Source organism: Salvelinus fontinalis, chromosome 32 (genome assembly GCF_029448725.1).
Source record: "Salvelinus fontinalis isolate EN_2023a chromosome 32, ASM2944872v1, whole genome shotgun sequence".
NCBI classification, from domain to species: domain Eukaryota; kingdom Metazoa; phylum Chordata; class Actinopteri; order Salmoniformes; family Salmonidae; genus Salvelinus; species Salvelinus fontinalis.
This window is the reverse complement of record NC_074696.1, coordinates 17476145-17500418: the sequence shown is the minus strand read 5'-3', so window position 1 is coordinate 17500418 and position 24274 is coordinate 17476145. Positions and strand designations below refer to the sequence as shown.

The 24274-nt window shown below is 42.7% G+C and overlaps 1 protein-coding gene across 2 annotated transcripts in view; it reads left to right on the top strand.

Moving 5' to 3' along the window:
• Positions 1–24274, top strand: part of LOC129830813 (gamma-aminobutyric acid type B receptor subunit 2-like) — a 415909-nt gene that overhangs the window by 194901 nt on the left and 196734 nt on the right. For both annotated transcript variants that reach the window (XM_055893565.1, XM_055893566.1), the window contains exon 4: positions 23044–23145. In XM_055893565.1, coding sequence (XP_055749540.1) covers positions 23044–23145 — 102 coding nt within the window. The remainder of the gene's footprint in view (positions 1–23043; positions 23146–24274) is intronic.

Sequence of the window (24274 nt, the reverse complement as noted above, 5' to 3'; positions counted from 1 at the left end):
TTTGTTGGCGACATCTTATAATAAAGAAGTGTGTACGCTTACAACGCTGCACCTTGGTCTACTGTTTCCACCTTAGATGATCGTGACAACCACTTTATTTTAAGAATGTGAAATGTCAGTATAATAGTAGAGAGAATGATTTATTTCAGCTTTTATTTATTTCGTCACATTCCCAGTGGGTCAGAAGTTTACATACACTTAATTTGTGTTTGGTAGCATTGCCTTTAAATTGTTTGACTTGGGTCAAACGTTTCGGTTAGCCTTCCACAAGCTTCCCACAATAAGTTGGGTGAATTTTGGCCAATTCCTCCTGACAGAGCTGATATAACTGAGTCAGGATTGTAGGCCTCCTTGCTCGCACACGCTTATTCAGTTCTGCCCACAAATATTCTATATAATTGAGGTCAGGGCTTTGTGATGGCCACTCCAATACCTTGACTTTGTTGTCCTTAAGCCATTTTGCCACAACTTTGGAGTATGCTTGTGATCAACGTCTATTTGGAAAACCCATTAACCTCTCTTGGGTACCTGAGACGTTAGCGTCCCACCTCTTCAACAGCCAGTGAAACTGCTGGGCGCCAAATTCAAATACAGAAATACTCATTATAAAATTCAGAAAACAAAACATATTTTCCATAGGTTTAAATATTAAGTTCTTGTGAATCCAACCACGGTGTCAGATTTAAAAAATGCTTTACGACGAAAGCATACCGTACAATTATTTGAGAACATAGCCCACTAGACAAATCATTAAACAGTAAACAGCCAAGTAGAACAGTTACACAAGTCAGAAATAGAGATAAAATGAATCCCTTACCTTTGATTATCTTCATATGGTTGCACTCAGCAGACATTAATTTACTCAATAAAGGTTCCTTTTGTTCGATAAAGTCTCTTTATATCCAAAAACCTCAGTTTTGTTTGCGCGTTTTCTTCAGTAATCCACAGGCTCAAACGCAGTCAAAACAGGAAGACAAAAAAATCCAAATTGTATCCGTAAAGTTCATATAAACATGTCAAACTATGTTTATATTCAACCCTCAGGTTGTTTTTAGCCTAAATAATCGATAATATTTCAACCGGACATTAACGTCGTCAATTTAAAAGGTAAACAAGAAACGCACTCTCTCGGTCTCACGCATGAAAAAGCTCTCTGACACTTTAGGGTCCACTCATTCAGACTACTCTTACTTCCTCATTTTTCAGAATTCAAGCCTGAAACATTTTCTAAAGACTGTTGACATCTAGTGGAAGGCATAGAAACTGCAATTTGAGTCCTAAGTCAATGGATACTGTAATGGAATTGAATAGAAAACTACAAAACCCCCCAAAAACTACTTCCTGAATGGATTTTTCTCAGGTTTTCGCCTGCCAAATCAGTTCTGTTATACTCACAGACAGTATTTTAACAGTTTTGGAAACTTTAGAGTGTTTTCTTTCTTTTATTTTCTTTATGTATTTAACCTGTTTGGGCTGCAAGCCCGACGTCGGAACGAAAATGACAACAGCTGCAGGGCGCGAAATTCAAAATCTATTTTTTTTAAATATTTAACTTTCACACATTAACAAGTCCAATACAGCATTTGAAAGATAAACATCTTGTCAATCCAGCCAACATGTCCGATTTTTTAAATGTTTTACAGAGAAAACACCACATATATTTATGTTAGCTCACCACCAAATACAAAAGTGGACAGACACGTATGATTATGATTATGATGTATGAATTATGATTCAAGTAGCATGCACAAGCCAACCGAAATAAACTAAAACCAACCTAAAGAACCCAGAAAAAACTACCTCAGATGACAGTCATATAACATGTTACACAATAAATCTATGTTTTGTTCATAAAATGTGCATATTTTAGCTATAAATCAGTTTTACATTGATGCTACCATAAATGCTACCACATAGCTACAGTCTGAATCCAGACGGGAGTAGCCAGAGAAAATACAGACACCAACGTCAACTACTAATTACACCTCATAAAACATTTCAGAAAAACATATGGTGGATAGCTAATGAAAGACAGATATCGTGTGAATAGAGCCAATATTTCCGATTTTTGAAGTGTTTTACAGCGAAAACACAATATATCGTTATATTAGCTAACAACATAAGCTAGCATAAGGCAGCATTGATTCTAGTCAAGCGCTAGCCTAGCACAGTTAGCACAGTTAGCATAGAACAGTTCGACAGATATATGAAAAAGCATCCCAAATTGGGTCCTTATCTTTGTTGATATTCCATCAGAATGTTGTAACGGGGTCCAATGTCCAGTACAGTCTTTAGTTGGGTTCCAGAACGAAATATTTCCCTCTTTGGTTAGCAAGCACCACGGCTGTGCGGCGCTAAACTTTCTGTCTTCAAAACATTCTTCCAAAACATCACGTCTAAAGTCCAGAATAAATTGCAATAATATAATTAAAGTATATTGAAAAAACATACTTTAGGATGATTTTGTGACATGTATCAAATAATATCGAAGTCAGAGATCATATTCACCTTTATCGACCTTCTTCCAGTAGCCGAGACCAAATTCTGCCTCGCGCCCGATTTTTTTTTTTAACTGCGCAGGTATTACAAGAAGGTGTGGTATTCAGTCCATGGACGAGATATTCGACTCCTTTCAATTCTCACTTCCGCATTACACCCTGATGAAGGCGTATGACGTGTTTCTACGGTCCTAAGTGGAATGACCTTTTATAGACAAGGTCTTAAAGAGACACATCGCATTTTGGAAATCTCAATTCGGCTGGGAAAATGGCTGTAAAAATATTTCTGTTCGACTTAGAGAAATAATTCAAACCTTTTTAGAAACTATAGACTGTTATCTATCCAACAGTAGTAAATATATGCATATTGTAAAATCAAAAATTTCTTAAGAGGCCGTTTGAAAATGTGCACATATTTTCCAGTTTTTTCAATATTCACCCTGCAGCCTGAAGAAGATAATCTACCAGTTATATACATATCATATCTTCTGGGCCGGAGAAGCAGGCAACTTAATTTGGGCATGCATTTCATCCAAAATTCCGAATGCTGCCCCCTACCCTAGAGAAGTTAACGACCAAGCTTTAACTTCCTGACTGATTTTTTTATTTAAAAAACATATATATATATTTCACCTTTATTTAACCAGGTAAGCTAGTTGAGAACAAGTTCTCATTTACAACTGCGACCTGGCCAAGATTAAGCAAAACAGTGCAACACAAACAACAACAGAGTTACACATGGAATAAACAAGCGTACAGTCAATAACACAATAGAAAAAAAAGAAAGTCTATATACAGTGTGTGCAAATGGAGTGAGGAGGTAAGGCAATAAATAGGCCATAGTAGCAAAGTAATTACAATTTAGCAGATTAACACTGGAGTGATAGATGAGCAGATGATTATGAGCAGATGATGATGTGTACGTAGTGATACTGGTGTGCAAAAGAGCAGCAAAGTAAATAAAAACAATATGGGGATGAGGTAGGTAGATTGGGTGAGCTATTTACAGATGGACTATGTACAGCTGCAGCGATCGGTTAGCTGCTCAGATAGCTGATGTTTAAAGTTAGTGAGGAAAATATAAGTCTCCAGCTTCTGCGATTTTTGCAATTTGTTCCAGTCACTGGCAGCAGAGAAATGGAAGGAAAGGCGGCCAAAGGAGGTGTTGGCTTTGGGGATGACCAGTGAGATATACCTGCTGGAGCGCGTGCTATGGGTGGGTGTTGTTATCGTGACCAGTGAGCTGAGATAAGGCAGAGCTTTACCTAGCATAGGCTTATAGATGGTCTGGAGCCAGTGGGTCTGGCGAGGAATATATAGCGAAGGCCAGCTGACTAGAGCATACCGGTCGCAGTGGTGGGTGGTATATGGCGCTTTGGTAACAAAACAGATGGCACTGTGATAGACTACATCCAGTTTGCTGAGTAGAGTATTGGAAGCTATTTTGTAGATGACATCGCCGAAGTCAAGGATCGGTAGGATAGTCAGTTTTACTAGGGTAAGTTTGGCGGCGTGAGTGAAGGAGGCTTTGTTGCGAAATAGAAAGCCGATTCTAAATTTGATTTTGGATTGGAGATGTTTGATAGGAATCTGGATGGAGAGTTTACAATCTAGCCAGACACCTAGGTATTTGTAGTTGTCCACGTATTCTAGGTCAGAACCGTCCTGAGTAGTGATGCTAGTCAGGCGAGCAGGTGCTGGCAGCGAACGGTTGAAAAGCATGCATTTGGTTTTGCTAGCGTTTAAGAGCAGTTGGAGGCCACAGAAGGAGTGTTGTATGGCATTGAAGCTCGTTTGGAGGTTAGTTAACACAGTGTCAAAAGAAGGGCCATATGTATACAGAATGGTGTCCTCTGCGTAGAGGTGGATCGGGGAATAACCCGCAGCAAGAGCGACATCGTTGATATATACAGAGAAAAGAGTCGCCCCGAGAATTGAACCCTGTGGTACCCCCACAGAGACTGCCAGATGTCCGGACAACAGGCCCTCCTCCGTCTGTGAAGTAGTTGGTGATCCAGGCGAGGCAGTCATTTGAGAAACCAAGGCTATTGAGTCTGCCGATAAGAATACGGTGATTGACAGAGTCGAAAGCCTTGGCCAGGTCGATGAAGACGGCTGCTCAGTACTGTCTTTTATCGATGGCGGTTATGATATCGTTTAGTACCTTGAGCATGGCTGAGGTGCACCCATGACCAGCTCGGAAACCGGATTGCACAACGGAGAAGTTACGATGGGATTTGAAATGGACAGTGATATGTTGATTAACTTGGCTTTCAAAGAAAAGGCAGGGCAGCCTTTAGAAAGGCAGGGCAGTCCCGATTTCTTGGTTGGGTAGAATATCCCTCTTGAAAATGAACATTTTACCTAGACTACTTTACCCAATCCAAATGATCCCAGTATTACTCTCCAACAAGGTAATAAAGGATGTAAATGGATGGCTAAGTTCCTTTATATGGAGTAAACGCAAGCCAAGGCTTAAGATGGCAATATTGCAGCTGACAAGTTCTATGGGGGGCTTGGATCTGCCCAATATCAGGTTCTATCAGTGGTGTGCCCACCTATGTTATATTTCTGATTGGATCACAAACGATGACTCCTCTATTTGGTTAGACATTGAGACTTCTCTTTCAAAATACCCCTTACAGGATCTTTTATTTTTCAGAAGTTTCAAGTCTGTAGAAGATCACTGCAATAATCCTATTACACTTAACACTGGAGGTCAGTTCAGCGCTTCCTGGGAAGGTCCAAACTCACCTCTGCTCTTACCCCAATTCTTAACAACCCAGATTTTGGTCCAGGATTGCTGGATGCTGGCTTTAACCTTTGGCTTAATAAGGGCATACGCAGACTAAATGACTTATTTGCTGATAAGATTCTCTTGTCATTTGAGCAGATGGTGGAGAAATATCAACTCCCAAAGCAGGACTTTTTCCGCTTCCTACAAGTAAGACATTATATTGTGAAGAGCACCACCTTAATTGGTAACCCTGATATGTCGGTCATTGAGAGAATGCTTTTTTTTCCACAAAGGAAAATGTCTGTAAGTCTGTTTTATGATGCTTTAAGGTCATTTCCTGCTGTCGACACACAGAGGGTGAAACAAGTGTGGGAGAAAGAATTGTCTGTGACTATTGACGAAGAGATGTGGGAGGACATTTGGAGATATGCAAAAACAATATCTATATGTAATCGTACTAGAGCAATCCAATTAAGAATAATACACAGATTGCATATATCCCCAAATCGCAGACATGCCTTTAGCCCCTCTTCCTCTTCTCCTCAGTGTCTTAAATGCAAAACTGATACAGGCACCCTAACACATTGTTTATGGTCATGTACCAAAATACAAAGATACTGGTCTGGTGTTCTGCAAGAAATTGAAAAGATCCTAGGGGTTGATCTAGAATTGGACCCAGTTTCTTTACTGTTGGGTCTCCCTAGTAGGCATGTTACTTCTGTGTGTAAGAGGAGGCTTTACAACATCCTTACCTTTGCAGCGAGGAAAAACATCCTTTTACAGTGGATTAGAGATAAGGTTCCTTCTATTAAAGATTGGCATAAGATACTATTTGAATGGGTGCCTCTGGAATATCTGACATGTACATTGCATTCTAAAAGAGATCAGTTCTACAAAGTGTGGGAACCCTATCTAAATTACCTAGAACCTGAGGTTTCAGATATTATGCTGCAAGGATTCCCTTAGAATGGTGGTGATCTATGTATTCAGAATTACACTGTATGTTCCATGTGTGGAACCTAACTTCTTAGTTTAAACCAAGCTTTTTTGTTTAATTTCTGTTTGTAAGTTTGTTTAAAATGTATGTTGAGAGAGACGCAATGATGGGGATAGGGTGAGAGAAGCGGGGAGAGGAAAATGGTGTGCGTATGTGTGTGTATGTGTATGTATATGTGTATATATATATGTATGCGCAGGTATGTGTAGGCGGGTGTCTCTGTTGTTGTATCTCTTTAATATGGGTGAAAATTGTGAAATTCCAATAAAAATACTGTAAAAAAAAAAAGAAAGGCAGGGCAGGATGGATATAGGTCTATAACAGTTTGGGTCTAGAGTGTCACCCCCTTTGAAGAGGGGGGTGACCGCGGCAGCTTTCCAATCTTTAGGGATCTCGGACGATAGGAAAGAGAGGTTGAACAGACTGGTAAAAGGGTTGCAATAATGGCGGCGGATCATTTTAGAAAGAGAGGGTCCAGATTGTCTAGCCCAGCTGATTTGCACGGTTCCAGGTTTTGCAGCTCTTTCAGAACATCTGTGATCTGGATTTGGATGAAGGAGAAGCTGGGGAGGCTTGGGCAAGTAACTGCGGGGGGTGCGGAGCTGTTGGCCGGGGTTGGGGTAGCCAGGAGGAAAGCATGGCCATCCGTAGAGAAATGCTTATTGAAATTTTCGATTATCATGGATTTATCGGTGGTGACCGTGTTGCCTCGCCTCAGTGCAGTGGGCAGCTGGGAGGAGGTGCAGAATGCAAATTTCTGTTTGAAAAAGCTTGCCTTTGCCTGACTGACTGTGTGTATTGGTTGCTTACTTCCCTGAACAGTTGCATATCGCGGGGACTATTCAATGCTATTGCAGTCCGCCACATGATGTTTTTGTGCTGATCAAGGGCAGTCAGGTCTGGAGTGAACCAAGGGCTATATCTGTTCTTAGTTCTACATTTTTTGAAGGGGGCATGCTTATTTAAGATGGTGAGGAAATTACTTTTATCGAACGACCAGGCATCCTCGACTGACGGGATGAGGTTAATATCCTTCCAGGATACCTGGGCCAGGTCGGTTAGAAAGGCCTGCTCGCAGAACTGTTTGACAGTGGACCCATAGCGGATGCAGGCAATGAAGCAGTGATCGCTGAGATCCTGATTGAAAACAGCAGAGGTGCATTTGGAGGGCAAGTTGGTCAGGATAATATCTATGAGGATCCCTCATGATGCCATCTATTTTGTGAAGTGCACCAGTCCCTCCTGCAGAAAAGCACCGCCACATCATGATGCTTCCACCCCCGTACTTTACGGTTGGGATGGTGTTCTTCGGCTTACAAGCATCCCCCTTTTTCCTCCAAACTTAATGATGGTCATTATGGCCAAACAGTTCGATTTTTGTGTCATCAGACCAGAGGACCTTTCTCCAAAAAAGTACAATCTTTGTCCCCATGTGCAGTTGCAAACCGTAGTCTGGCTTTTTGATGGCGGTTTTGGAGCAGTGGCTTCTTCCTTGCCGAGCGGCCTTTCAGGTTATGTCGATATAGGACTCGTTTTACTGTGGATATAGATACTTTTGTACCTGTTTCCTCCAGCATCTTCCCAAGGTGCTTTGCTGTTGTTCTGGGATTGATTTGCACATTTTGCACCAAAGTACATTTATCTCTATGAAACAGAACGCGTCTCCTTCCTGAGCGGTTTGACAGCTGCGTGGTCCCATGGTGTTTATATTTGCATACTATTGTTTGTACAGATGAACGTGGTACCTTCAGGCGTTTGGAAATTGCTCCCAAGGATGAACCAGGAGGTCTACAATTATTTTTTCTGAGGTCTTGGCTGATTTCTTTAGATTTTCCCATGATGTCAAGGAAAGAGACGCTGAGTTTGAAGGTAGGCCTTGAAATACATCCACAGGTACACCTCCAATTTACTCAAATGATGTCAATTAGCCTATCAGAAGCTTCTAAAGCCATGACATAATTTTCTGGAATTTTCCAAGCTGTTTAAAGGCACAGTCAACTTAGTGTTTGTAAACTTCTGACCCACTGGAATTGTGATACAGTGAATGATGAGTGAAATAATCATTGTTGGAAAAATTTCTTGTGTCATGCACAAAGTAGATGTCCTATCCGATTTGCCAAAACTATCATTTGTTAACAAGAAATTTGTGGAGTGGTTGAAAAACGAGTTTTAATGACTCCAACCTGTGTGAATGTTAACTTCCGACTTCAGCTGTATATATGTATGAGACTCGTATTGCGAGATATGTAAACATTCTTTAAGTGACATTATAAAGTGACTACTGTTCTATTTATTAAAGTGGCCGGTGATATCAAGTCTGTAGGTAGGCAGCTGCCTCTGTGTTAGTGATGGCTGTTTAACAGTCTGATGGCCTTGAGATAGAGGATCTTTTTCATTCTCTCTGCCCAGCTTTGATGCATCTGTACTGAACTCGACTTCTGAATGGTAGCGGGGTGAACAGGCAGTGGCTCAGGTGGTTGTTGTCCTTGATTATATTTTTTTCCTTACTGTGACATCGGGTGTTGTAGGTGTCCTGGAGGGCAGGTAGCTTGCCCCCGGTGATGCGCTGTGCGGTGGACGGTGCAGTTGCAGTGCCAGGCGGTGATACAGCCCGACAGGATGCTCTCAATTGTGCACCTATAAAAGGTAGTGAGGGTTTTCGGTGACAAGCCAATTTCTTTTAGCCTCCTGATGTTGAAGAGGCTCTGTTGCGCCTTCTTCACCACATTGTCTGTGTGCGTGGACCATTTCAGTTTGTCGGTGAGATGTACACAGAGGAACTTAAAACGTTCCACTTTCTCCACTGCTGACCAGTCAATGTGGATAGGGGGGTGCTCCCTTTGCTGTTTCATGAAGTCCACGTTCATCTCTTTTGTTTTGCTGACATTGAGTGAGAGGTTCTTTTCCTGACACCACACTCTGAGGGCCCTCACCTCCTCCCTGTAGGCCATCTCGTCATTGTTCGTAATCAAGCCTACCACTGTTGTGTCATCTGCACACGTGATGATTGAGTTGGAGGCGTGAATGGCCACGCAGTTGTGACTGAACAGGGAGTACAGGAGGGGGCTGAGAACGCACCCTTGTGGGGCCCCAGTGTTGAGGATCAGCGGAGTGGAGATATTGTTTCCTACCTTCAGCTCCTGGGGGTGGCCCGTCAGGAATTCCAGGACCCAGTTGCGCAGGGCGTGGTCAAGACCCAGGGACTCACTCTTAATGATGAGTTTGTAGGGTACTATGGTTTTGAATGCTGAGCTGTAGTCAATGAACAGCATTCTTACATAGCTATTCCTTTTGTCCAGATGGGACAGGGCAGTGTGCAGTGTGATGGCGATTGCATCGTCTGTGGACCTGTTTGACCGGTGACAGGTAGGGTGGAGATGATTTGATCCTTGACTAGTCTCTTAAAGCACTTCATGATGACAGAACTGAGTGCTATGGGCGATAGTCATTTAGTTCAGTTACCTTGGCTTTCTTGGGAACAGAAACAATGGTGGCCATCTTGAAGCATGAGGGGAAAGCAGACTGAGATAGGGAAAGATTTAATATGTCCGTAAACACACCAGCCATCTGGTCTGCACATGCTCTGAGGACGCGGCTAGGGATGCCGTCTGGGCAGGCAGCCTTGCAAGGGTTAACACATTTAAATGTTTTACTCACGTTGGCCACAGAGAAGGAGAGCCGACAGTTTTTGATAGCGGGCCATGTCAGTGCCTCTGTATTGTCCTCAAAGTGTGCAAAGAAGTTCCATTTGTCTGGAAGCAAGACATCAATTTCCGAGACGGGGCTGGTTTTCTTTTTGTAATCCGTGGTTGACTGTAGACCCTGCAACATACGTCTCGTGTTTGAGCCGTTGAATTGCGGCTCCACTTTTTCTCTATACTGACACTTTGCTTGTTTGATTGCCTTACGGAGGGAATAACTGCACTGTTTGTATTCGGACATATTCCAAGTTGCCTTGCCATGATTAAATGCGGTGGTACGTGCTTTCAGTTTTTCGCGAATGCTGCCATCAATCCACAGTTTCTGGTTAGGGTTTAACTAGCATGCGTGTGGGTCTGTGTGTTTATGTGCGTACGTGTGTGTGTGTGTGTGTGTGTGTGTGTGTGTGTGTGTGTGTGTGTGTGTGTGTGTGTGTGTGTGTGTGTGTGTGTGTGTGTGTGTGTGTGTGTGTGTGTGTGTGTGTGTGTGTGTGTATGTGCGTACGTGTGTGTGTGTGCCTGCCTGTGTGCTGATATGAGTGTATCAATGCCCGTGTCTTTAGTCTGTGTTTGCTGGTGCTTGTTAAACCCTGCATATAAATAGAGTCATATTGTACTAATGTCCTCTTGGAGCACTGGGGCATTCAACACTCATAACTCAATACACTGACACTGTCATTTTGCCCAGCCTGTCCCCATGTGTTTGTTTTTGTGTGTTAGTGTGTGTGTGTGTGTTGGTTTTTGTGTGTGTTGGTGTGTGTGTGTGTATGTGGGGGGGGATTATATTTCTTTCCTGATGTATTGACTGCTGTGGGAAGATGGGGAATCCCAGGCAAGCACAGACCATAAAGGATTTTTCCCTCCCTCCCTTGCTCCTCTCTCGTTCTCGTTTTCTCTTTCACACACAGAAACACACACACCAACATACACGCACACATACACACACACACACACACACACACACACACACACACACACACACACACACACACACACACACACACACACACACACACACACACACACACACACACACACACACACACACACACACACACACACACACCTACACGTTCTGTGGGGCGGCGATGGATTTGTCCACGTCCGTTGGGAATGGAAGGAACATACATCTTACAAATAGAAATATCTTGAGACAGAAGGGCTGCTCTTCTAGGACAGCCATATATGTAGCCGTATTCTCCATGAGTTCTCTGGCATACTGTCAATTAGTTTTACACTCTAGGCCCAAACTTCGGTTCTTTTTCCATGCTAGAACATAAAAAACAGGTACTAGAATTCAATTTTTTTCTGTACTTCTGTCAAATATGTTTCATGTCGTTTACCGATTGAGAGAGGATAAAAGTCTGTCTATGAGCGCAGCCGATGTCCCGGTGCCTGCTCCACCCACCCACTGCTAGCTCTAGCCTGTCCTGGGGAACCACTGCACTCCCTGGGAGGCTGGGCTGAATCACCACTTAGCTGTTTCAGAAGTTAACACACTTGATTAATGCAACACGGCATTTAGAAATGTTGCATCTGTTACTGTTCACAAAGCAATGCCCATTACAGGCTAGAACACTTTACATTGCAAGAAGGTAACGGAAGCTTGCAACTTTGTAGGCAAATGTTCCTTGCTAGCTTACAGCTGAAGCTAACATCAATTCACTACCCTAGTACCTTATTTGAGCTAATATGCAAACAATAACGCAAAATATTCCTTATTTCAAAGCTGATTGTGACCAAAAACATTATTCATTCACTTCGTCTCCCCTGCCTCACATCTCTCCCAGTCAAGATCATTTGCTTGAGTCTTGAACTGACTGTGTGTGTGAATGATGTAATGGTTGTTGAAGAGAGAGAGCACACTTTTATAAAAAAAGAGAATGCTTCATCTATGCAAACAAATAAAATGTTTATCAGTACCATAAAATAAGTGCCAAATGGAAGGGAAACATATTGTTTTTCATCTGTAGCCCCATGAAATCAGACAAAAACCAGCTCAATATCTCAATGCATGCACACACTCCTATTGAATATGCATCCACCTGTATTGTGAATAGGCCGAGGCTACATCTTGATTTACCCAGTTTATCAATAGAGATTAACCATTTAAATCAATTATTACCATTATGTTGTTATGCAGTTAGATTGGTAAAAAAAAAAAGTTTGTATGATTGTATAATTGATTCATTAATGCATACATTTTAAAATATATATTTTTCAAATGTAATGATATTGAACCTAAAATATCTGTCTGAATCAAGAGCCGTTCTGTGACTTAGGCTAACACACCTTGTTTTTTTGGTCTCGTTTTGGTATTGTTTTCGCATCATGTATCGTGATGGTATCGAGTATCAAATCAAATTTTATTGGTCGCATACACATATTTAGCAGAAGTTTTGCCGGTGTAGCTAATTGCTTGTGTTCCTACAGTAGCTCCAACAGTGCAGTAATATCTAACGATACACACCAATACACACATCTGAAAGAATGGAATTAAGAAATATAGGACAAGCAATATTAAGAAATATTAGGACAAGCAACGTTGTAGTATAAATGTTTGTATATATATATATACTACATGCTTTTCTTTAAAAACAAGGACATTTCTAAGTGACCCCAAAGTTTTGAACGGTAGTGTATGTATACAGTTGAAGTCGGATGTTTATATACACCTTAGCCAAATACATTTAACCTCAGTTTTTCACAATAACTGACATTTTATCCTGGTAAAAAATTAGGATCATCACTTTATTTTAGGAATGTCAAATGTCAGAATAATAGTAGAGAGTGATATGTTTCAGCTTTTATTTATTTCATCACATTCCCAGTGGGTCAGAAGTTTACATACACTCAATTAGAATTTGGTAGCATTGCCTTTAAATTGTTTAACTTGGGGCAAACGTTCCGGGTGGCCTTCCACAAGCTTCCCATAATAAGTTGGGTGAATTTTGGCCCATTCCTCCTGACAGAGCTGGTGTAACTGAGTCAGGTATGTAGGCCTCCTTGCTCACGCACGCTTTTTCAGTTCTTTTTCAATAGGATTGAGGTCAGGGCTTTGTGATGGCCATTCCAATACCTTGACTTTGTTGTCCTTAAGCCATTTTGCCACAACTTTGGAAGTATGCTTGGGGTCATTGTCAATTTGGAAGACCCATTTGCGACCAAGCTTTAACTTCCTGACTGATGTCTTGAGATGTTGCTTCAATATATCACATAATTTTCCTTTCCTCATGATGGCATCTATTAAGTGCACCAGTCCCTCCTGCAGCAAAGCACCCCCACAACATGATGCTGCCACCCCCGTGCTTCACGTTTGGGATGGTGTTCTTCGGCTTGCAAGCCTAACCCTTTTTCCTCCAAACATAACGATGGTCATTATGGCCAAACGGTTATGTTTTTGTTTTATCAGACCAGAGGAGATTTCTCCAAAAAGTACAATCTTTGTCCCCATGTGCAGATGCAAACCGAAGTCTGGCTTTTTTATGGCGGTTTTGGAGCAGTGGCTTCTTCCTTGCTGAGCGGCCTTTCAGGTTATGTTGATATAGCACTCGTTTTACTGTGGATATAGATACTTTTGTACCTGTTTCCTCCAGCATCTTCACAAGGTCCTTTGGTGTTGTTCTGGGATTGATTTGCACTTTTCGCACCAAAGTACGTTCATCTCTAGGAAACAGAATGCGTCTCCTTCCTGAGCGGTATGACAGCTGCGTGGTCCCATGGTGTTTATATTTGCGTACTATTGTTTGTACAGATGAACGTGGTACCTTCAGGCGTTTGGAAATTGCTCTAAAGGATGAAACAGACTTGTGGAGGTCTACAAATTTTTTTCTGAGGTCTTGGCTGATTTCTTTTGATTTTCCCATAATGTCAATTAAAGAGGCACTGAGTTTGAAGTTAGGTCTTGAAATACATCCACAGGTACACCTCCATTGACTCAAATGATGTCAATTAGCCTATCAGAAGCTTCTAAAGCCATGACATCATTTTCTGGATTTTCCAAGCTGTTTAAAGGCACAGTCAACTTAGTGTATGTAAACTTCTGACCCACTGGAATTGTGAGACGGTGAATTATAAGTGAAATAATCTGTCTGTAAACAACTGTTGGAAAAATTTCTTGTGTCATGCACAAAGTAGATGTCCTAACCGACTTGCCAAAACTATAGTTTGTTAACAAGAAATTTGTGGAGTGGTTGAAAAATGAGTTTGAATGACTCCAACCTAAGTGTATGTAAACTTCCGACTTCAACTGAATATACATTTCCTTGTTTTTGAAAGTAAAGCACGTTTTTTTGTCCATTAAAATAACATCAAATTGATCAGAAATACAGTGTAGATATTGTTAATGTTGTAAATGACTATTGTAGCTGGAAACGACAGATTTTTAAGTAATATTTTTTTAATGGAGCATAGGGCGTACAGAGGCCCATTATCAGCAACCATTTCTCCTGTGTTCCAATGGCATGATGTGTTAGCTAATACAAGTTTATCATTTTAAAAGGCTAATTGAGAGTCCTCAAGTCCTCAACTGCCAGCTCCCAGATTGCAATTCCTATGAATTCCACTAGATGTCAACAGTCTTTGTTCAAGGTTTCAGGCTTATATGAGTTTTCGTTCAATGACACCAGCTAGGAAATCTGTGTTTGCGCATGTGATGAAGAGGACGCGCACCTGCTAATATTGCTTTCCTATTGGACATACTTATTTCTGTATGAAATAGTATAGTTCATTTACATTTTAGGGTACCTGAGGAATAAATAGAAATGTATTCTGACTTGTTGAAACAAAGTTTAGGTGTAGATTTTCGGATTCCTTTCTCTGCATGTTGAACGAGCGGATTAGTCAAATCAATGGCGGCAACTAAATTAACTTTTTGGGATATAAAGAAGTATTTTATCTTAATTTCGTTTTATTTTTATTTCACCTTTATTTAACCAGGTAGGCTAGTTGAGAACAAGTTCTCATTTGCAACTGCGACCTGGCCAAGATAAAGCAAAGCAGTTCAACACATACAACAACACAGAGTTACACATGGAATAAAACAAACATACAATCAATAATACAGTAGAAAAATCTATATACAGTGTGTGCAAATGAGGTAGGATAAGAGAGGTAAGGCAATACATAGGCCATGGTGGCGAAGTAATTACGATATAGCAATTAAATACTGGAATGGTAGAATGTGCAGAAGATGAATGTGCAAGTAGAAATACTGGAGTGCAAAGGAGCAAGATGAATAAATAAATACAGTATGGGGATGAGGTAGATTGGATGGGCTATTTACAGATGAGCTATGTACAGGTGCACTGATCTGTGAGCTGCTCTGACAGCTGGTGCTTAAAGCTAGTGAGGGAGGTAAGAGTCTCCAGCTTTAGTGATTTTTGCAGTTCGTTCCAGTAATGGCAGAAGAGAACTGGAAGGAGAGGAGGCCAAAGGTAAAATTGGCTTTGGGGGTGACCAGTGAGATATACCTGCTGGAGCGCGTGCTACAGGTGGGTGCCGCTATGGTGACCAGTGAGCTGAGATAAGGCGGGGCTTTACTCAGCAGTGACCTGTAGATGACCTGGAGCCAGTGGGTTGGGCGACGAGTATGAAGCAAGGGCCAGCCAACGAGAGCGTACAGGTCGCAGTGGTGGGTAGTATATGGGGCTTTGGTGACAAAACAGATGGCACTGTGATAGACTGCATCCAGTTTGTTGAGTAGAGTGTTGGAGGCTATTTTGTAAAGGACATCGCCGAAGTCAAGGATCGGTAGGATGGTCAGTTTTACAAGGTATGTTTGGCAGTATGAGTGAAGGATGCTTTGCTACGAAATAGGAAGACAATTCTAGATTTAATTTTGGATTGGAGATGTTTAATGTGAGTCTGGAAGGAGATTTTATAGTCTAACCAGACTCCTAGGTATTTGTAGTTGTCCACACATAAGTCAGAACCGTCCAGAGTAGTGATGCTGGACTGGCGGGTAGTGATCGGTTGAAGAGCATGCATTTAGTTTTACTTGCATTTAGGAGCAGTTGGAGGCCACAGAAGGAGAGTTGTATGGCATTGAATCTTCTCTGGAGGTTAGTTAACACAGTGTCCAAAGAAGGGCCAGAGGTATACAGAATGGTGTCGTCTGCGTAGAGGTGGATCAAAGAATCACCAGCAGCAAGAGCGACATCATTGATGTAAACAGAGAAGAGAGTCGGCCCGAGAATTGAACCCTGTGGCACCCCCATAGAGACTGCCAGAGGTCCGGACAACAGGCCCTCCGATTTGACACAATGAACTCTGTCTGAGAAGTAGTTGGTGAACCAGGCGAGGCAGTCATTTGAGAAACCAAGGCTGTTGAGTCTGTCAATGAGGATGTTGTGATTGACAGAGTCGAATGCCTTAGCCAGGTCGATAAAGACGGCTGCACAGTAATGTCTCTTGTCGATGGCGGTTATGATATCGTTTAGGACCTTGAGCGTGGCTGAGGTGCACCCATGACCAGCTCTGAAACCAGATTTCATAGCAGAGAAGGTACGGTGGGATTCGAAATGGTCGGTAATCTGTAAGTTAACTTGGCTTTCGAAGACCTTAGAAAGGCAGGGTAGAATAGATATAGGTCTGGAGCAGTTTGGGTCTAGAGTGTCTCCCCCTTTGAAGAGGGGGATGACCGTGGCAACTTTCCAATCTTTGGGAATCTCAGACGATACAAAAGAGAGGTTGAACAGGCTAGTAATTGGCGTTGCAACAGTTTCGGTAGATCCTTTTAGAAAGAGAGGGTACAGATTGTCTAACCCAGCTGATTTGTAGGGGTCCAGATTTTGCAGCTCTTTCAGAACATCAGCTATCTGGATTTGGGTGAAGGAGAAGTGGGGGAGGTTTAGGCAAGTTGCTGTGGGGGGTGGAGGGCTGTTGATTGGGGTAGGGGTAGCCAGGTGGAAAGCATGGCCAGCCGTAGAAAAATGCTTATTGAAATTCTCAATTATAGTGGATTTATCGGTGGTGACAGTGTTAACTAGCCTCAGTGCAGTGGGAAGCTGGGAGGGTGTGCTCTTATTCTCCATGGACTTTACAGTGTCCCAGAACTTTTTGGAGTTTGTGCTACAGGATGCAAATTTCTGCTTTTTCTGCTAGCCTTAGCTTTCTTAACTGCCTGTGTATATTTGTTCCTAACTACCCTGAAAAGTTGCATATCACGGGGGCTGTTCGATGCTTAAGCAGAACGGCATAGGATGTTTTTGTGCTGGTCAAGGGCAGTCAGGTCTGGACAGAACCAAGAGCTATATCTGTTCCTGGTTCCATTTTTTTTTAATGGGGCATGCCTATTTAAGATAGTGAGGAAGGCACTTTTAAAGAACGTGTTTTAGTGTTTTAGGGAGCGTTTGACAGTGATGAGGGGTGGTCGTTTGACCGCGAACCCATTACAGATGCAGGTAATGAGGCAGTAATCACTTAGATCTTGGTTGAAAACAGCAGAAGTGTATTTGGAGGGCAAGTTGGTTAGGATGATATCTATGAGGGTGCCCGTGTTCACGGATTTGCGGTTGTACCTGTTGGGTTCATTGATAATTTGTGTGAGATTGAGGGCATCAGGCTTAGATTGTAGGATGGCCGGGGTGTTAAGCATGTCACAGTTTAGGTCACCTAGCAGCACGAGCTCTGAAGAGAGATGGGGGGCCATCAGTTCACATATGGTGTCCAGGGCACAGCTGGGGGCAGAGGGTGGTCTATAGCAACCGGCAACGGTGACAGACTTGTTTCTGGTAAGATGAATTTTTAAAAGTAGAATTTCGAATTGTTTGGGTACAGACCTGGATAGTAAGACAGAACTCTGCAGATTATCTCTGCAGTAGATTACAACACCGCCCCCTTTGGCAGTTCTGTCTTATTGGAAAATGTTATAGTTAGGGATGGAAATCTCTGGGTTTTTGGTAGACTTCCTAAGCCAGGCTTCAGACACGGCTAGGACATCCGGGTTGTCAGAGTGTGCTAAAGCAGTGAATAAAACAAACTTAGGGAGGGGGTTTCTAATGTTAACATGCATGAGAGCACCTGGGGAGTAGGAGTGGAGCTAGGGACTGCAGGGCCTGGATCAGGACTGGTCGTCTAGTGCGTTCAGAGCAGAGAGTAAAAGGAGCAGGTTTCTGGGCGTGAGAGAATAGATTCAAGAGAAATGTACAGACAGAGGTATGGTAGGATGTGAGTACATTGGAGGTAAACCTAGGCATTGAGTAATGATGAGAGAGATATTGTCTCTAGAGACGTTTAAACCAGGTGATGTCACCGCATATATGGGAGGTGGAACTAAATGGTAGGTTAAGGCATATTGAGCAGGGCTAGAGGCTCTACAGTGAAATAATAATAATTACTAACCAGGATAGTAATGGACAAAGCATATTGATATTAGGGAGAGGCATGCGTAGCCGAGTGATCAATAGGGGTCCAGTGAGTGGTTGGGATGGCTGGAGACACGGCGATTCAGACAGCTAGCAGGCCGGGGCTAGCAGAAGGGCCTTAGAGGGATGTCTCGACGGAGGAAAGTCTGTTTTAGCCTCTGCGTGCGGTGACGTCGATAGACCAGTCGTGATGGATTAGTAGGGTTCCGAGTAGCAGAGGGGTCAAAGTCCAATTGGCAAAATAGGTATTGTGGCCCAAGAAGTTGGCCGATGGATCTATACAGCTAACAGTCCAATATGCTCTAGACAGCTAGCGAGCCGCGGCTAGCAGCTAGCGCAAGGCCATCATCCTGGAGTCGCCTCTTCACTGTTGACGTTGAGACTGGTGTTTTGCAAGTACCATTGAATGAAGCTGCCAGTTGAGGACTTGTGAGGCGTCTGTTTCTCAAACTAGAAACTAATGTACTTGTCCTCTTGTTCAGTTGTGCACCGGGGCCTCCCACTCCTCTTTCTATTCTGGTTAGAGACAGTTTGCGCTGTTCTGTGAAGGGAGTAGGACACAGCGTTGTACGAGATCTTCAGTTTCTTGGCAATTTCTCACATAGAATAGCCGTCATTTCTCAGAGCATGAATAGACTGACAAGTTTCAGAAGAAAGGTCTTTGCATCTACAACAGTCATTTACAACATTAACAATGTCTACACTGTATTTCTGATCAATTTTATGTTATTTTAATGGACAAAAAATGTGCTTTTCTTTCAAAAACAAGAACATTTCTAAGTGACCCCAAACTTTTGAACAATAGTGTATGTACAGTATATATATATTTGTGTGATTGGATGTATAGACATTCTGGACAGTATGTGGATAGAATATGTAGTATATCTGAAGAATATGTAGGATGGAATAGAATATGTATGTACACCTGAGTGGTGCAGCGGTCTAAGGCACTGCATCTCAGTGCTAGAGTCGTCACTACATACCCTGGTTCAATTCCGGGCTGTTTCACAACCGGCTGTGATTGGGAGTCCCATAGGGTGGCGCACAATTGGCCCAGCGTCGTCTGGGTTAGGGTTTGGCTGTGGTAGGCCGTCATTGTAAACAATAATTTGTTCTTAACTGACTTGCCTAGTTAAATAAAGGTTAAATAAATATATATGCAGCAACACAGTATATACATTATAAATGGGTATATCAGTATGTTGACATTATTAAAGTGACCAGCCTTTAAGGTACCGGGTGGTTGCCGGCTAGTGACTATGTTCATGGCAGGATACTGGGTGGATGCAGGCTAGTGATAGCTATTTAACAGTCTGATGGCCTTAAGATAGTATTGGTATAGAAGTCAAAATTCTGGTATCATGACAACAATACTGTAAATACAGACCCACTGCATGGTGTACACAAACACACTGTGCACTCCACAGCTCACTACTGTGGACTGGTGTTCAGTAATGGCTCTGCCGTGTGTGTGTGTGTGTGAGAACACTGTGTCTCTGTTTGTATAAATGGCTGAGGTGGGTTTTGTGTGTCTAATGGAAAGATAATGTGTTTGAATTGGGGACTTCACAATGGAAGACGTCTCCGGGGGCTTATTTAATGTGTTTTTGTGAATATAAAGTAGCTGTTATTCAACTAAGATACACACATTAAATTGCAAGAAAAACATGTTCACACACACAAACGCACACGCACACACACACACACACACGCACGATCGCACACACACACACACAAACGCACACGCACACACACACACATACACACGCACGATCGCACACACACACACACACACACACACACACACACACACACACACACACACACACACACACACACACACACACACACACACACACACACACACACACAGAGAGAGAGACATATACACACATACACTCACACGCACATACACACATACACAACCACCTACACACACACTCATAACTGACTCTCATGGAACCATGTTGTCTAACATTCCTTCAACACTCTGCTACGTGTAGACAACAGCAGGATCAATACAACCTGGCTTTGCTCTTCAGGAATAATAAGTCAAGTCAGAGCAGACAAGCTAGTACATTGTCTTCTGATGGTCTCCAGGATCTACAGGCCCAAGTCCGACATAAACAAGGAGACACTTGCACACTCTGACAGACGGTTTCCTAGAATAGCAGCCCTTCTCTTTCTCAAGCTCTTTCTTTTAGTTAGATGTAGTGTTCCTTCCATTCCTGATGGAAGTGGACAAATTCATCTGCGGTGTGTTTGCATGCATGTGATCTTGCACACGTTCCTACATGTGTGTGTGTGTGTGTTGACCTGGCCTTAGTTCAACCGTGAATATTGTTGTAGCTGGGATAAATACTGGACATTTAGCATAAAGGAATTGGTGGTTGAGTTATAGCTAGGAGTTTGTGAGAGAATGAATCAGGAAGAATGAGAGGAATGGATGCCTGGAATGCGTCCCAAATGGCACCCTACTCCCTGTGTGTAGTGCACTTCTTTTGACCAGAGGTGTATGGGTTTCCCTATGGGCCCTGGTCAAAACTAGTGCACCACATAGGGAATAGGGTGCCATTTGGGACACCATCCACAGTAAGATGAACCACTACTGGAGTCAACATGGCACAGGGAGGCAAACCACTTCATCTTCACACCATTATCTACCTCCATACAGCCATTTACCTACCACTGTGATGGCTCAATGAATCAAATATATATTAGCCTCCCAATGAAGTTAGACCAGTAGGTGGCCAATATTTTTATTTACCGTTATTTTACCAGGTAAGTTGACTGAGAACACGTTCTCATTTGCAGCAACGACCTGGGGAATAGTTACAGGGGAGAGGAGGGGGATGAATGAGCCAATTGTAAAATATGTCCTAGATATGCTGTTTACAAGTAAAGTACACAGACTGAAGCACAAGCATGCATTCCCACAGACACACGCACACAAACACACACCCAACACAATGACCACATGGTTCTAAAAGCCTTTTTTGCCTGCCTAGCTATCACTGTAGTACACTGTAGTGTTTCCTGTAGCTAACTCTCATTACTTCCTGTTCATGTGTCTATTCTGGTTCACTTGACAGGTCACCACAGCGTTAACTGCATTATCCATTTCATCACATCACACTGTAGCGTACTCACCACCCTCCATGGCTGGGCCTTCTGTGGTTACTAACCCACTAACCCTCTGGAGTTCCCCTCTCGCCTAGACGGCCGGTCAGCCTTCTGCTGCAGCCCTCCTACCTTCCTCCCTGGAGCCATGCAGCCCCTCTGCTTAACTCTTCACTTTAAGGTCTCTTCTCTCTACCTTAATCTTGGTCTCTCTCTTTTTCACTCTCTCTCTCTCTCTCTCTCTCCCTCTTGCTCTCTCTCTCTCTCTCTCTCCCTCTTGCTCTCTCTCTCTCTCTCTCTCACTCCCTCTTTCTCTCTCTCTCTCTCTCACACTCTCCCTCTTGCTCTCTCTCTGTCTCTCTCCCTCTTGCTCTCTCTCTCTCTCACTCCCTCGTTCTCTCTCTCTCACTCTCACTCTCCCTCTTTCTCTTTCTCTCTCTCTCCCTCTTTTTTTAATTCTCGCTCGCTCTCTCTCTCGCTCTGTCTCTCTCTCTCTCCCTCTTTCTCCCTCCCTCTCTCTCTCACTCTCTCTCTCTCTCTCTCTCTCTCTCTCTCTCTCTCTCTCTCTCTCTCCCTCTCTCTCGCTTTCTCTCTTTTTCTCCCTCTCTTTGCTCATACACACATGGGGCTACTATGAGACACACAGTATGCATTACCTCCTAAACAAATAGGGATATTTCTGTACCCTACTGTGTCTGCCCAATGCTGCATTCAGTAGTAACACCTGCATGTTTTCCCCCAGTGTCCCTAAAATACCACTAAGTCAACATTAGCTCAGCAGCTTTAGCTAAGAAACAAATGCAGCTTACTGCCTCCTTGGCTTAATATCGAGTGCTTGAGACTCGACGGGAACCAAGGAGCAATTTTCATTTCTGGAATTTACAGTATATTCTAATTTTTTAATTGACAATTACAAATAGTTTCTGCTGGGGGGATCCAGAGACTAAATTAAGGGAGAAATAACTGAAGTCTGTCCATATCTCAGTAGGGGTGCAGGGTCCACTGGAGATGGTCCACGGGCGGGATGCTTCCAGACTGATCTGGAATCAGTTAGAAATTGTCTGCGTCCCAAATGGCACCATATTCCATATGTAATGCACTACTCTTGACCAGGGCAATAGGAATAGGGTGCCATTTGGGAGACAGGTAGACAACAGGGATATTGTTGTGAGCAGAACAGTGCAATTAGACCTTACTGTGTCTCTGGCTGGACAACACCAACTAGTATCCCCTCTAACTCACTGTGTGGTCTTGTTCCTCTCAAGGTTTCTTCCTAATAAGGAGTTTTTGCTTGCCACTGTCTACTGCCTCTCTTTGGCCTCTTAATGGTGCAGGCCCTGAAAGCTGTTAGTAAGCAACTAAGAATTGATGAATGTGTAAAGAAAGCACTATAAAAATAAGACCTGATATGAGGATGACTCATTCCGTCCTTCTCTCTCTCTCTCTCTCTCTCTCTCTCTCTCTCTCTCTCTCTCTCTCTCTCTCTCTCTCTCTCTCTCTCTCTCTCTCTCTCTCTCTCTCTCTCTCTCTCTCTCTCTCTCTCTCTCTCTCTCTCTCTCTTTCTCTCTCTCTCTCTCTCTCACACTCTGTCTCTCTCTCTCCCTCTCTCTGTCTGTCTTTCTCTCAGGTGAGGAATGACTTGACCAATGAGCTGGAGAAGGCAGACATCCAGATTGCTGACACCGAGAGCTTCTCCAACGACCCCTGTGTCAATGTCAAGAAGCTCAAGGTGAGTGATCCACAGAACAGGTTACTGTACTGTCCAATAGGGCCGGGACGATACCAGTATTGCGATACTTGTTAGTATCGTGTTAGGAAAACAGCCCTAATGTTGGAAACAAACATTGAATTATTTTCCAAGCTGTAGTACACAATATTTTACATACAGCAGATTTTTAAAGAAACAAATAGTTCGCTGCGTGTTTTCATTTTTGAAAATGTACTGAAAAGTACCTACCTTACTGGCAGAAGTATTTACTGTCATCATTATACAACAGTACTGCAGAGATGCTTACTGTAATGGCTATACAACAGTACTGCAGAGATGCTTACTGTAATGGCTATACAACAGTACTGCAGAGATAGGCCTTGATATTACTTGATATTAATGTAGTAACACCGGTTAGTTTTTTAACCTTCCTGAATTCACTGGAGTAAATGAACTGTAGGTCACATATAGCATCAGATCTATTATATAGCCTAACATGGGTTTGTTTCCTCATCACTTGCAGTGTATTTTACAGAACCAATACCAGCAGTATTTTAACAGGACCAAGGCCAGCAGGATATTTTACAGCACTAAGACCAGCAGTATATTTAACAGGACCAAGACTAGCAGTATATTTATTAGGACCAAGACCAGCAGTATATTTAACAGGACCAAGACCAGCAGTATATTTAACAGGACCAAGACCAGCAGTATATTTAACAGGACCAAGACCAGCAGTATATTTAACAGGACCAAGACCAGCAGTATATTTAACAGGACCAAGACCAGCAGTATATTTAACAGAACCAAGACCAGCAGTATATTTAACAGAACCAAGACCAGCAGTATATTTAACAGAACCAAGACCAGCAGTATATTTAACAGGACCAAGACCAGCAGTATATTTAACAGGACCAGGACCAGCAGTATATTTAACAGAACCAAGACCAGCAGTACATTTAACAGGACCAAGACCAGCAGTATATTTAACAGAACCAAGATCAGCAGTATATTTAACAGGACCAAGACCAGCAGTATATTTAACAGGACCAAGACCAGCAGTATATTTATTAGGACCAAGACCAGCAGTATATTTAACAGGACCAAGACCAGCAGTATATTTAACAGGACCAAGACCAGCAGTATATTT